This window comes from Mesoplodon mirus, assembly GCF_964341445.2.
Source record: "Mesoplodon mirus genome assembly, chromosome: 2".
Lineage (NCBI taxonomy): Eukaryota > Metazoa > Chordata > Mammalia > Artiodactyla > Ziphiidae > Mesoplodon > Mesoplodon mirus.
Genome location: NC_138977.1, coordinates 115,099,671 through 115,114,233, shown reverse-complemented (window position 1 = coordinate 115,114,233; position 14,563 = coordinate 115,099,671). Strand labels below are relative to the sequence as shown.

Here is a 14,563-nt window from a genome sequence, read left to right as displayed (position 1 = left end):
TTAAGAAAAAACGTTAGTGGACATGGTTGAGTTCCCATAGTTCCTAAATCTATGTTCTTCTAGTTTTAAAACTGTTTCCTAATTTTCCATCAAAAGCCATTGAACCGTACATTAACTTTTGAGGATTTTTTTCACTGCGTACAAAAGAAATGACCTATCTAGAGCTCATAATGGCATGAAAGCACAGGAAATGTCAACATAAACCTATAATAGCAACATGGAATAGTTTATTGAGATCATTTCTTTTTGTACATACCAAACTGTTAGGTATACTACACTTATTTAATATCTAGAAAAAGAAAATGAAATATTGGGTTGTGAAAATTTAAAATATTGACTTGGATTAGTGTTTTTCTCAATTTCTCATATAAGACAATCTGAATGGGAACCTAGAAATGTTCTTAGGGTCATAATGCCTCTTACATTCTTTGTGTGAAGTAAGTTAATTTAATTTGTCAACTCTTTACAGCTCTTCCTTTCATGGGCTTTGCCTCCCTCATTTTGACAACCTTGATCTAGAAAGCATATTTTGAAAAGTAAAAGCATAATTAAAAGCATAATTTGAAAAGTAGACAGCTTCTTACAAAGTTCTGTAATGAATTTTTGATTTGCTTTAAAGATGTGTTTTCATGAGCTTTTCTTTATTAAGTTACTATGTCTTCAGTTTATTGTTAAAAAGGAATGATTGATGATGATGATGATGATGATGATGATGGTGGTGGTGGTGGTGGTGGTGTCCTCCCTAAAAGTAAGGATCTGCTCTTATGCTTTTGCAGGGTAGGGGAAAAAATCATTTTCCTCTACTCAGGTTCACTGGTTGGGGCCCTGCAGTTTAGACCGACAAAAGACAGATGTACAAGAGAACAACAAATAGATTATTAACGTGTGCATCATGTGTATACATGGGAGTACTCAGTGATGGGTAACTCCAAGGAGTGGTTAGAACTCAGGTTTACATAGCATCTTAACACAAAGAATAATAAATTTGTAGGGAAGTGATAAGACGAAAGGAATTTTGAGCTTGGAGGGGCAACAAATTGTAGGAAGGAAATATATGGGAGAAACTAGTGGACAGTAAGGGCTAGTTTGATGTGTAGATCAAACGTCGTCTCAAGCATCCTCCTGCCCTTCCTGGTGGAACAGAGAAGGGTAGGGAATTTTTCGTGTCCGCTTTTTCTCAATTGCCTTCAGCCCCAAATAATCCTTATGCCAAAGTGGCATATTTTGGGGTGGCACACTCTGAACCCTTGCACTTATAGAATACTGTTATGATGGATTCTTCATTCTACTACTAAGCCTTGCAAATGTAAGTATGAAGTACGTATTTTTATATTGTTCTGCTTCTATTTGAGAATAGCACTCAGGATTTAAAAACCACTCGAATCATTTCAAGAACATTTTATTTCACATGCAAGTGTGTTTCTTCCTGTCCTTTGAGTAAATGAGCTCAGTGTTCTTTATGATTAACAGACTTACTTTGTGCCAGACCTTTTAAAAAAAAACCAACTTAGCATTTTTTTTTTTTTCCCTGTGAGCAGAATCGCAGTTTCTGATGGGGATTTTTCTACCCTTCCAGGGAATGATCAACCTTGTGCTCGAGTGTATAGACAGGCTGCACGTGTACAGCAGCGCTGCACACTTTGCGGATGTCGCTGGGAGAGAAGCAGGGGAATCTTGGAAATCGATTCTGAATTCTCTGTATGAGTTGCTGGGTAAGAAGTATGATTGGGCTTTCAAGGCACCCAACTTATGTCTATTTAACATGATCGTGTAACAGTTACAGCAGCTTTATAACATGCTTTTTAATTGAGGCTTTCAAGTTTTACTTTAGTTGCACTAAAGTCAATGATGTTTAGTATTTAAATCCATCTCTGAGCGTGACAGGTGGCCAGAGCAGTAGTTTTGCCTTTGGTTAAAGGGGGCGAGTCATCTAGGGTGGAGATCTGTATCTGCAACTTCTAGGTAACTTGGCATATGCTCAGCAAAAATTGCAGTGGTATGATGCATTCCTGTTCACGCTTTGCAGACATTCATAAGGTTGTTGGATGGCTTCAATGTGATGATGTACATCAGAGGCTTAACATTAGCATATTATTGTTCTTATCATATATGCCCACTTCTTTTGGATACTTTCGTTGTCATCTTCTCCCTCATTAACATAGTCATGCTTTCTTCTTCCACTTCTGTTTTTGTTCTTGTTGTTTCTGTCATTTAAATATGTCTTAGGAAAGGAACTTTAGTTGGAACTGTTGGATATAGCAAGGAAAGTTCTGGATTAGCTGATAGAAGGCCATAGCATCATGATTATTGCAGATACACCCTCCTCTTGGTTTCCTCCTCAAGAAATGGAGGAACAAAGTTTCTTTTGTAGTTGCCTCCAGGCTGAAATGCTACATTCTATTACTTCACCCATTCTTTGAACCCAGCACCACACACCTCATACGTTGGTAGCATCCATCTCTGGTGCGTAGACGGTGCTCAGCAGATGTTTGAGATGTAAACACCTGAGACCGTGTTGCTAGCTGGCTATTGTGAGATTTCTGGTTAATCTCTGTGCTTCCACTTCCTTTCTCCACCAATCTTTTAGACTCTGGGAAGCCCTCACACACTTCCTCATGCACTTTCATTGACTCTCTGACACTTGGTGTATCACTTCTTGTTCTAGTCTTCCAAGTACTCAAGCCCCATGGCTGCTCTGTCCCTTCCTTTTCACCTGTGACTTCAGCCAATTTATCTCTAGTCATTCGGCATTATGTCCTGCCCGTCCTTACCTCCAATCCACTACTATCCCTCCAGACTGTCTAGAATTATTTTATATCAGAGACTTGATATACAGGAAATATATATTTCTATTTAAAATATATATTCTATATTAAGTATGTATGTATGTATGTATACAGCATATATTTCTTAAGTATATGCATTTATTTCCTTAATTCTTTACATCCCATTTGATTAAAGAAGGATTTAAGGGAGCTATTACTTAAAATTGACATAATTAGGACCCCCTAGAACTCACATCATAATGGAAGATAGCATAATAACCATATATGTCACTAAGAGAGCACACAGTGATTTCAGGCAATGCATGCTTTGTGGCTTTTAAATTAATTTTTTCATGCAATGGGAGACATAAATTCTGAATGTACTTTCCACGTGTACACACACACACACACACACACACACACACTCTTTTTTTTTTTTTTTTTTTTTTGCGGTATGTGGGCCTCTCACTGTTGTGGCCTCTCCCGTTGCGGAGCACAGGCTCCGGACGCACAGGCTCAGCGGCCATGGCTCACGGGCCCAGCCGCTCCACGGCATGTGGGATCTTCCCGAACCGGGGCACGAACCCGTGTCCCCTGCATCAGCAGGCGGACTCTCAACCACTGCGCCACCAGGGAAGCCCCCCCCACACACTCTTAACTTTAACTTCTATAGTTTCACACTGCTGTTCCTCAGAGGGTTTTTGTTAATCCCCTACCCCCCGTGTATGTATGTGTGTGTGTGCAAGTATGTGTGTGTGTATGTATATATGTATTATATATATATATGAGACAAAACACTTGAGAGATATATATACACACATATATATATCTCTTCAGAAAAGCTTCCTTTTCTCTTTTATCTGTTTTCTCAAATATCTTTCCTCTTAATTGCTTGTATAGTCTCCTGAAGGGGCATCCTTGGTAACAGAGACTGCTGGGAGTCCAATGGACCTGGGTTTTGATAGAAGCTTCATCCATTCATCAAAGATTAATTGAGTGTCTACTAGGGGATATGCCACAATCTGGGCAATGAGGTGCAGTTGTTAGCAGGATGTAGTCCCTGCTCTCATGAAGCTTATGGTTGGGTAAGAGAGACAGGTGGTGTAAATGGCACAGCTAGCCACAGTGCTGTACAGTTATTGCCTCAACCATCTCAGTACACGTTACTGTTAAATCATGTTAGTAAGTGGTTAGTAAAAGACTGATAAATTTGACTACATGAAAATTAAAACTTTTAGGATAAATAATATCACTACGAAATAAAAAACAGATGGGAATTTTGTAAAATAGTCAATCTATATGAAAGACAAAGGCCTAGTGTCTGTAATATACAGAGTTTTCATAAATGTATAAGAAAAGGGAATATCGCCTAATAGAAAAACAGACAACAGATGGCAACGGGTAGTTCACAGAACAATGAATAAAATAATAAAAGATTCTCAACATGGCAAATAAAGAAATGGAAATTAAACTAATAAGTAGAGATCATATTCCACTTATTAGATTGGCAAAAAAATGGTAATATCCATCATTGGTGAAAATGTTGCAAAACATCTTCTTGGTGGGAGTATAAATTGATGAAATTTAAAGAAACCAAACAAACCTCAGTCAACAATACACGTAAAACTTTAAATGTATATATCCTTTTACTCTCAGAATTTCTACTTTAAGAAGTGTATTCTAGAGATATATTTGTGCAACTGTGGAAAGGATGTCCACTGAAAAATTGTTTATAAGTAGCATAAAATTGAAAACAATTTTTCTATCAACAGGGGGTTGGTTACATAAGTAATAGTATACCTATAGAGTGTAAAACTGTGTTATTGAAAATTGAGATAAGTATACCATTTGGAAAACTGTATGAAACAGGCTTGGTTTCTGGTCTTTTTAGTATGGCAATGTAGGATATGGGGTTAAGGGGAAAAAAGCACAAGATGCTTACTGTATGCATAGTTAGATTCCAGCTGCATAAAATTAAAAGTATGTAGAGACATATACATTCTTGTATATATATTGGACATTTCTGAAAGGATGCACAGAAAGCTGTTAGGTGGCTGCTTCTTGGAGAGAACTTTTATTTTTCTGTGTGTTCTAATGAACATTTATTCTTAACCTATTTACATGTATTACTTTTATAATTAAAAAATAGGTAACAGAAATGTGTAATGCTAGATAATTGATAATGAAAGGAAAAGTTAATATATTCATTCCAGTTGAGTTTAAAAATAGAATATGTCAGTGCATATAAAGAGAATCTTTTTCAATATATACATGGTAGTTTTAATAATGGTTGTTTTGGGTGAATAGAATTATGAGAGATTTTGTGGCTTAAATGTTCCTTTGAGCACTCTTGATAATCTGTTTTTATTGTAGTGAGCACTGATTTCATGATCAGGAAAAAAATAGTGAATAAAATCTTATGTTGACTGAAGAACCATCTGACACCAGTAGTTTTTATTGAAGTCGGTGTAATCATAAGCTAGGTAGACATGTATATGTAAGTGTATATTTCACCTTGGCTGGAGAAGTCTCAGAACGGCAGCAGTACTTGGAGTTCAATGTGATATTTATATCTCATTGTCCCTCTTTACCCAGCTATCAGAAAGTTTGCTGCAAGTATCATTAACTTCAAATTTATTAAGCCTCCTCCCCATTCTTGCAAAAAGGTAGACAGTAGGTTCTTTCATGAGGTTATGTGTGAAATAAACCTTCTTCTTTTACTTCAGCAGGTTTATTTAGCATGGAGAGAAAAGGGAGAAGGTGGGAATGATAATCTGTAACCGTTTAAAAATTTGACGTGGATATATTTAATATGTGTTTAAGTGGAGAATGACAAAAGCAGATTTATGAGCCTGCCATCTGGAAGACCTAAGGATCTTACAGACACCGATATTCATAGTTTGAAACGCATCGCTGTGGCATGCTTTCATACATCTTTTCTGACATCCACACAATTAATCTACAGGAGGCTTGCAAGCCAGGATGATTTTCTAAAGATGTCCTGAGAAATGCTCTTTGGCAAATTCTCCCTGTGATTACTCATGTTATGAAAATTCAAAGTATGAAACAAACAGGATAGACAGCTACTCTTTTAGGATGGGAGAAGTTGCCAGTTTCTGAGTCCTTAATAAAATTGGCACGAGACAGATTAACAGGAGAAAAAGAAATAGATTTTAATTCATGACCATGGAGGTCATAGAAATGAGACCTAAGAAGTGGCCAAAGCAGGCAGCTTTTATACTTTTTAGACAAAGAAACAATAAATTTGTGAGGAATTGACAGGACAAAGAAACCTGGGTTTTGAGTGCCCAATTAATGAAGAATCTAAACAGAGTTTGGGCTATGGGTTGTCAGTTATAGAAGTAACAGGGTTTGTTTACAAAGGTTTCTTGACCCAGGCTCCCTGTTTCTGGTGGTAAGCTTGTCCTTATACCTCCAGATGCAGGAAATGTGAATGAATCTTTCATGTGAGAGATTTATTTCCTGCTTTCAGGGAGACAGAAAGGAGGGTCAGAGTGTCCCTCTTGCTTTGGCCATTTCTTAAGTAACTTTAATTCAAAATACTCAATATGCCATAGAGGCACATTTTGGGGCAGCCTACTCTGGGAACCCACAGACTACACTCTTAAATTCTTCAACAACATTCTGAGGGTTTCTTTTGTTTTGTTTGTTTTTGTTTTTTATGATTTTCAAGATTTAGGAGTATTCACTTGTTAATCTGAATATTATAGATATCTTTCTGGATTCTAGTTCTGTTGCCTCCTCATTTGTCTGTGCTGTTTAAGGCCTATTCACTTAGTATCTCTAGGCTTTGAAAGTAAACTCCAAGAGGAAACATAGTTTTATTTCCTGTGTGTCTCCAGCACCTAGAACAGTGCCTGATACAAAGCAGGTAATCAGTATTTGTTGAATAAATTTTTAAAGTGAGAGTTATCGTGGAAGTTATATCTCAGTCCATCTGTAATTTTCTGATTCTGTTAGTATTTTGAGAAATTTTGAGTCAGAGTTTAAAACACAAAAGCATGAAGACATAGGGATGTTATGATACTAGTAAGAAATACAGAATAGAGTATTTTTAACAGTAATGATTTTTCAGTTAAGTGCCAATATTACTTGCATTTCATATTCTGATTGATAAAAGTTTAAGGATTTAATGAGTTACTCAACACCAAAAGAAGTTTGGTTCACTGAACTAGCACTTCCATCATATGCGCTTAGTTCAAAATGTGTTTATAGTATTTAAATTGGGACTTCCCTGGTGGTGCAGTGGTTAAGAATCCACCTGCCAACGCAGGAGACACGGGTTCGAGCCCTGGTCCGGGAAGATCCCACATGCTACAGACCAACTAAGCCTGTGTGCCACAACTACTGAGCCTGTGCTCTAGAGTCCACGCACCACAACTACTGAAGCCCATGCACCTAGAACCTGTGCTCCACAACAAGAGAAGCCACCGCAATGAGAAGCCCGCGCACCGCATCGAAGAGTAGCCCCCGCTCACCGCAACTAAAGAAAGCCCCGTGTGCAGCAATGAAGACCCAATGCGGCCATAAATAAATAAATAAATTTATTTTTAAAAATATATAAATAAAATTTGCACTTACAACCAATGTTATTCTGTAAGAGAATGGATCCTATTTATTCCTTAAGAAATAACATACTTCTAAGTGTTAGGCAATGTGCAAAAGTGTAATAAGACAGAGTGGCAGATCTAAAGGAGCTTAGAATATGCTAGAAGAAGACCTGCAAACCATTGTATTATATTCACACTTTATTCAAGCTTATATTTGCAGGGCCAACCATAGTGCCTGATGCATTAACGTTAATATTTCTTAAATAAATGAGGAAAAATAGTATGGCGGGTGAAAGGTCTTAACTTTCTTCCAGGACAATTAGGCAGCAATAACAGTATTTTAAGGTATAGCGTGCATGAAACGACATTTGTCTTGAGTTTGTTTCTGTACCTTGAGGTACAATGTAAAGTGGCCATTGTTCTTTGGCCATGAGAGTGGTGCTCTGAGCCATCTGATAGCTACTGCCACTGTCAGTATTAATGGCATTGTTTTCCTTTCTCTTTTTAAAAAGAAAGTAACTTTATTGTGTTCTTTAACTTAAAAATGAATACATCTTCATGATAAAAAACTTAGATAATTGACCAAAAAAAGAAGGTAGAAACGACTTTTAAATGTAACCACCCATTTTGGTGTATAACCTTTAAAAAATATTTCTTTGACTCTAAATACAACATTAAGTACACGTAAAACATTTCACACACCCACATACATACATAAACAATAGCAAATCCCTGCTAGTGGACATTAGCTGTGGTCTGATCCCCTGAAGCTTTAGTTGACTTGGTCCACATTCCAGTTTCATGGACTGGGGCAGACTTAAGATTTCCCTTTGATGTCTGTACACTTTAGGGGCATTATTTGGTTACACTGTCTCCCACTTGCATGCTTCTTCCTTATTATCTGATGTTTCTCTGAGGTTACATAATATCTTGCTGCAGACCACCACCTCCTCACTGGTTCGTACAAACTTCCATTCTTATCCAGCCTTTGTGAGTTATTTGTTTGCTTGTTTATTTATTTTACAGAATTTACTGTGGCTTCAGAGGGTCCCTGTGCAGAATTGTATCACAGAGGGTGACCCTTTTTCCTCCCAGCTCCATTCATTCCTTCCCCCCACACCCATTTTAGAATAAGAGAATTTCCCCTTTTGACCTGGGGAGAGCTCTCCCACCCTTATCAATGTTCCTCAAGGTCTGTTTCTATCCCAGCAACTTATCATGATCTGTTTCTCAAAAAGTGAGCTCTCATTCTCTAAGAAATATTCTAAAAAACTCAATTTCTCCATTCTGTGCACATGCATATTGAGTATATACATTTACTTCACCAAAATGGGATCACAGTCTCAGTATTCTTTTATAGCATTTGTTTCCACTGACTTCTGTATTGTGGACATCTTTCCTCAGCAGTGACTATAAACCTTCATCAGGCTTTAGTGGATGTACTCCGCCCTACTGAAGGGATGTGTCATCATTTATTTAGCCCACACTCAAGCTGTTTCCAGTGCTTTGCTATTATAAATAGTGTTAGGATGAGCTTTCTTGTATTTCTCTGTATATTTTTCCATTACTTTAGAAACTCAGCTGATTTTTTCATGGGTAACTTGCTGAATTATAATAAGTCACACACTCTGTTTATTTGGGAAACATACTCTGCACGTGCACACACATGCACACACACATTCATAATGCTCAGGAGGCATTCTGTTTGAGTTCAATTTTCTTTTGATTAGAAGTACATACAGAGTCTATTGAGATCATCATCTGTTTCATGTGAGTTATTAACAGATTTCCTAATACATTTCTGTCTCACTGGAGTATTGAAGCCCCACTTGAGTTAATGCTGCTAATGCACTGCTGAATATGGTTTGTAAATACCATCCTTGTGTAAGACTTTGGGATCTGCTTTCATAAGTAAGAGTTCCCTCTAGTTTTCCTTTTGTTACAAAATTTTTATTGGAGTCTAGTTGATTTAAAATGTGTTAGTTTCTGCTGTACAGCAAAGTGAATCAGTTATACATATACATATATCCCCTCTTTGTTAGATTCTTTTCCCATTCCCTCTAGTTTTCTTATATGCATACTCTCTTTGGTAGGCACTGATATCAAAGTTATACTTCCTTTGTAAAAAAGTAGGGAGATTTTCTTACTTTCTTTACTTTGGAACAGTTTATTATAGAAATGACTTAATTCTTGAATGTAAAAAAAGTTTTTGGTCTTTGACATACTGCTCAATATTACTTGTGGTTTGTTACTCTATTTAGATTTTCTTCTTTGGTCAATTCTGGTGAAAAAAAATATATATTTGGAGGCCATCCTCTTTCCTAAATGTTCAAAAATTCCAGTACAGAGATATATAAAGTGGCTGTGTTTATAATTCCTTTTTCTTCTTAACTTTGTTCTTTTTCTCTTTTCTTCTTGATTAATGTCTTTGGTATTTAGCTTATATTTAAAAAAAGAATCTTGACCATATTGATCAATCATATTTCAATTTATTACATAGATCACTTCTATTTCTAACATTAATTTCTGCTTTTATTGCTCTCTATTTTTCCTATTCTAATATTTTTGATATTCTTTTTGTATATTTTGAAAGGAGGGTTTAGTTAACATTTTTCACCCTGTTACTTAGCGATTAAAGTGTTTAGTTTATTTTTCCTTAAGTACAGTTTTGACCATCGACCATTGATTGTATAAGGTAGCATTGCTATTTTTGATGTTTACTAGATATTCTAAAATTGTGGTATTGATTCCCTCATTGACTAAAAAATTACTTAGGAGAGAGTTTAAATTTTTATGTAGGTTTTATTTTTGTTTCTGCTTTTCTTACTAATTTCAAATTTCATTACATTGTTGTCAGAGAACTTAGTCTGTATACCATTTCTGTTTGTAGTAAGTTTAGTGAAGTTTTCTTTGTGGCTTACTGTAGGATTTTCTTAAACGTTCCATGGTTTATTAAAAGGGTTTATTTGTGTGTTATTAGTTTCTTCAAGAATTACCTTATCTCTAACATTTGACCTCTAGAAAATAGTTAATATATTTAATTTTAAAAACCAGAAGTCAAAATTAAAGGAGTGGGTTAAATTTTAAACAAATGAAACTCTATAAAGATTCAAAAACTTCATCGTTTACTTTCCCCCAGTTGCTGCTGTTCTAAGTCAGGAACAGATGTTCCTACAGGTTAAAATTAGAATTCCCACTGAGCATATAGGACTCCTCATTCCTCTACTACACCTCATCCTTGACACATTTGTCCCTCTGTGTGTGTGTGTGTAGCTGGTTCTTCTTGGTCCCAGTGCTGGAAGAGAGCCTAAGTAATTGAATACATCACCTTGTAATATTTGTACAAATGTTATGGGGGCTCCACTCACAAAAGAGCTTTTCTTATGCAGTTGCAAGAACTGAAGGCTTCCTGTCTTTTCTGTCATTATTTCTTTTCTTACTTTCAGGCGAGGTAACAACATTTTGGGGAGGAAAGAGGAAATGTGAAGGAAGTCTTTAAGTTTAATTGAACTCTGTTGCTGCAGGGTCTCCTTTGTTTTGCTGTTAATAAGGAGATGAACAGGTGGTAGTCTCAAACTTTAGTTCTTCAAACTGTTTCCTAGCACTACTAGATTTTAAATAGTGATTTTTCTTATAGCAGCATCTTTTTCACATTAAACATTTTTTATATAAAAACCTCATCAGCCCTTTATAAACAGTTATACAGTTTCTGAACAGTCTTATAGGTGTAAGAGTAGAATTTACATAAAATATTTACCACATTTGCTTTGAAAGAAGTGAATGATTTAGAAAAAATAAAAGTATTAAATTGAGTATATCAGTTGGGTTGAAAGAGATCCTAAGGGTCACATAGGAATTTCATGTAAGATGGGTTCTTTGGTCAAAGAAGTGTAGAAAACACTAGGTTAAGCAAAGTTAGAATAGATGACTTTATTGCAGGGGTTAGTTCTTAGAGTCTTTAATGTGCATTGTGAATCTCTAAATGGAAAGAAGAGATATAGGGGGGAAAATGGTTTCAAACTTACTAGCCGTCTGCCCTCCCACCCTCTTTTTCCTGTAACATTTAATGATATATCTTTGCGTGTCTGTTATAGTTACCAGTTCTATCTCCTAGTATTTTGTGCCACATTTTCTGGTAAACTGATGTTTTCTTAACTTCTTCATTATATAGGTGAGAAAATTGAGCTCTAGGGAAATTAAATAATTTAGTCTCACAGCTAATTAAAAGAAAGGAATATTGGAATCCAAGTGGGGAAACTCCCAGGACACTGGTTTTTCCATTACCCTTCATTATGACTTTCCAATGAAATGTTACTTTCTCAAAATATAGTCCTTCTAATAAGCAGTATTTTTTCAGTCTCCATTAATAAATATCAGTTGTTTTTTTAATGTCTCAATTTTTGTGTATGTATATATGTATGTATTTGTATGTGTTTTAGGTATAAAATAAAGGTATTTTGTTTTTGATCCAACATTTTATGGCTACTATTAGCTTACTTTGGTTTTGAACTAGAAAATCACGTAACTGTGAAATCTGCTTTTTGTTTTGCAGCGGCTCTAATTAGAGGAAATCGTAAAAACTGTGCTCAATTTTCTGGCTCCCTCGACTGGTTAATCAGCCGATTGGAAAGACTGGAAGCTTCTTCTGGTATGTTTTCCACTATCTCCTTTTTATGATATATTATTCCTGGGTTTTTTTTTTCTATTTTTATGTCCCTTAAGACATTAAAAACTGAGATTCAGTGCAATATAAACGTTTTCCTTTTACTAGGTTAGAAAGTTTACTGATTGCTAAAATCATTGGTATTTTCATTAGTTATTTCTGAAAAGCAGTCTAACCATATCTTCATTTACATTTAAAAAAGAATGAAGTTCAGAAAGCCACTGAAGAGCCAGCATTCCCATTACTTTTCAAATCAATTGTTCTAATGCATTAGTACATTACAGTACCATACAGATAAAAGGATTGGTTTGGGTGAATTGTTTTTGTTCTTTAGTTTAAGTGAATTGAATTTGAAAAAAAAGGATTGGTTTGGAATTCACATTTTTAACTTGTCTTCAAATGATTATGTGGACAGATTTGGAAAAAAAATTAGTTTTCCAAATCATGTAGCACAATAGTTTATTTTAAAGGGATTTAATAAATACCAATAAACAGTCTGCATCATTGTAAAATAGTTAAAGGCAATAAATCTGATACATCTGTCTCTAACAAGTATGTTACTTTTACATTGTTGTGGAGATGTACCTGTGCTTACCAGGCCTGCCTGAACTCTGGCACCGCAGATTGCCTCAGGGACACCCCAAACTGAATCTATTGCTCCTCCATCTGTTTGCATAGTGTTCCATTAGCTGCCCTTCTATAGCACTACTGCCCATTTCTGTTATTTATTTTTCCTCTCCATCTCCTACATTAGTAGTGAACTCCTTGAAGGTAGGGCCTCCGTTTTATTTATCTTTGTATTCTCTGGACCTGCCATACCATCTGGCACTTAGTAGGGGCTTGATAGTATTTGTTGATTGAACGAATGACATTTTGAATTCACTTAATAATATACCTGTCAATACAGGAATAATTCCGTGACTTTTCATGATGAAGACCCATTCAGGGACAGGTTTGTTGGAATTGAATGGATAGAGAGGTAGAAGAACAGATAGCTATGGTCAAAGGAGGTTACTTTTAAGTCACAGAGTGAAATTTCAAAGTTTAAGATTCAGGAACTTAAATCTAAGTTAAGAGAAATTTGAGTAACGATGAGTTCTGAGACATTCCTGGATTGTTGGGTGGCAAAAATAGAATAGGAGAATGTTGAGGTAAAAAAGGTGCAAGAATTATGACACAAGGGTTTTCAGGGTATCACAGCATGAATGAGATAACTATGAATCAATGTGGAATATATTCAGTAAGGAAAAACTGAATAGCTACTAGGAGGAAGTGATCAAATAGTAGTAAGATGATGGCAGGGATTGAGAAATGGATAAATTCTTGGTTCAAAGCATCTAGAATTGTTGGCAAGCTCCAGTAGATACAAAAAGTATGCTGGTCTCTTTCCCTGGCCCAGGGAGTATCTGGAAAGAGAAAGGAACAGAGCAACCTTCAGGATGCAGTATGAATTCTGGACAAATCAGCTGCTTCACTTTTTAAAAAATGCACAGCAAAAAAAGCTCAAAGGAAAAGAGGAGAGAGAGAGAGAAGGAAAGAACAGAGCAGAGCATCCTTTAAGCTTGTTACAGGACCAAACTTGGGTTCGCTCACTGGCGTGCAGTAAAGCCAGTCTACCGACACTGGGCTGTGGTGAAGGAAAGTGCAGCGTTTATTGCAGGACACCAAGCCAGGAGAATGGGCAGCTCACTCTCAAAAGACCCAAGATTCCCAGTGGCTTTCAGGGAAGGCATTGTGAGGGAGAGGGCTGCAGGGTGTGTGATCAGCTCATGCACGGGTCTCGGATTGGTTGGCATCAAGGTGAACTTTCAAGCATCATCAACCTTCTGGTTTCAAACACTGTTGAGTGTATGCACTTGCGGTCAGCAATTTTCATCTGGTTGGGGTCCGCTTCCTATAAAAACAATCTAGGAATGTGTGTTGGGCCTTTATCTGTATCTTTCAGGGAACTGGGAGTTTGTGATTCTGCTATGTGGCAGATTTATAGTCTACATTGTTACTAGTTTCTGGGCCCAAGGCTGTTCTTTGTTTCTGCATCTTCACATTTCCTAATCTTTAACTCTTGAGCCACCCTTTTGAGACTTAAGGGAGGCCTGGGAGACTAAAGCAAAAGCCTTTTACTTCAAAGGACAGGGACACAGAGGCTTGCATATGGTTTCAAGCTCAGCCACACAGAGTCCAGTGTTTACAGTCTTCAGTTTAGTCAGTTATAGGCACAGTTCCATTGGCTACAAATCGCTACTTGCTATGATCATTTCCCAATCCAGGTGTTGGTCGCAGGCATTTCTACTTAAACTAGAAGGCTTGTGCCCTGAGAGAGCAGGGTGAAAGTCAAGAGTAGGAAGGACCCTTAGAGAATGCTTCACCTAACATTCTCACTTTGGAGGAAGAAAATTGAGGCATAGAACCTTGAAACGACTGCTTTGAGATGCTAGAATTAACTTTTATAGCCAAGATGAAAACGAGCTCCCTCACAATCAGGCTTGAAATATGTTCACTATACCTTGTAGCCTCCTAGTTTTTAAGTATCTAAAATTTTTTCACTGAACAGGTTTCTCTGCTGT

The 14,563-nt window shown here is 36.6% G+C and overlaps 1 protein-coding gene across 2 annotated transcripts in view; it reads left to right on the top strand.

Moving 5' to 3' along the window:
- Nucleotides 1-14,563, top strand: part of RYR2 (ryanodine receptor 2) — a 729,440-nt gene that overhangs the window by 378,827 nt on the left and 336,050 nt on the right. For both annotated transcript variants that reach the window (XM_082634943.1, XM_082634944.1), the window contains exons 16-17: nt 1,577-1,712; nt 11,889-11,984. In XM_082634943.1, the coding sequence (XP_082491069.1) occupies nt 1,577-1,712; nt 11,889-11,984 (232 nt within the window). The remainder of the gene's footprint in view (nt 1-1,576; nt 1,713-11,888; nt 11,985-14,563) is intronic.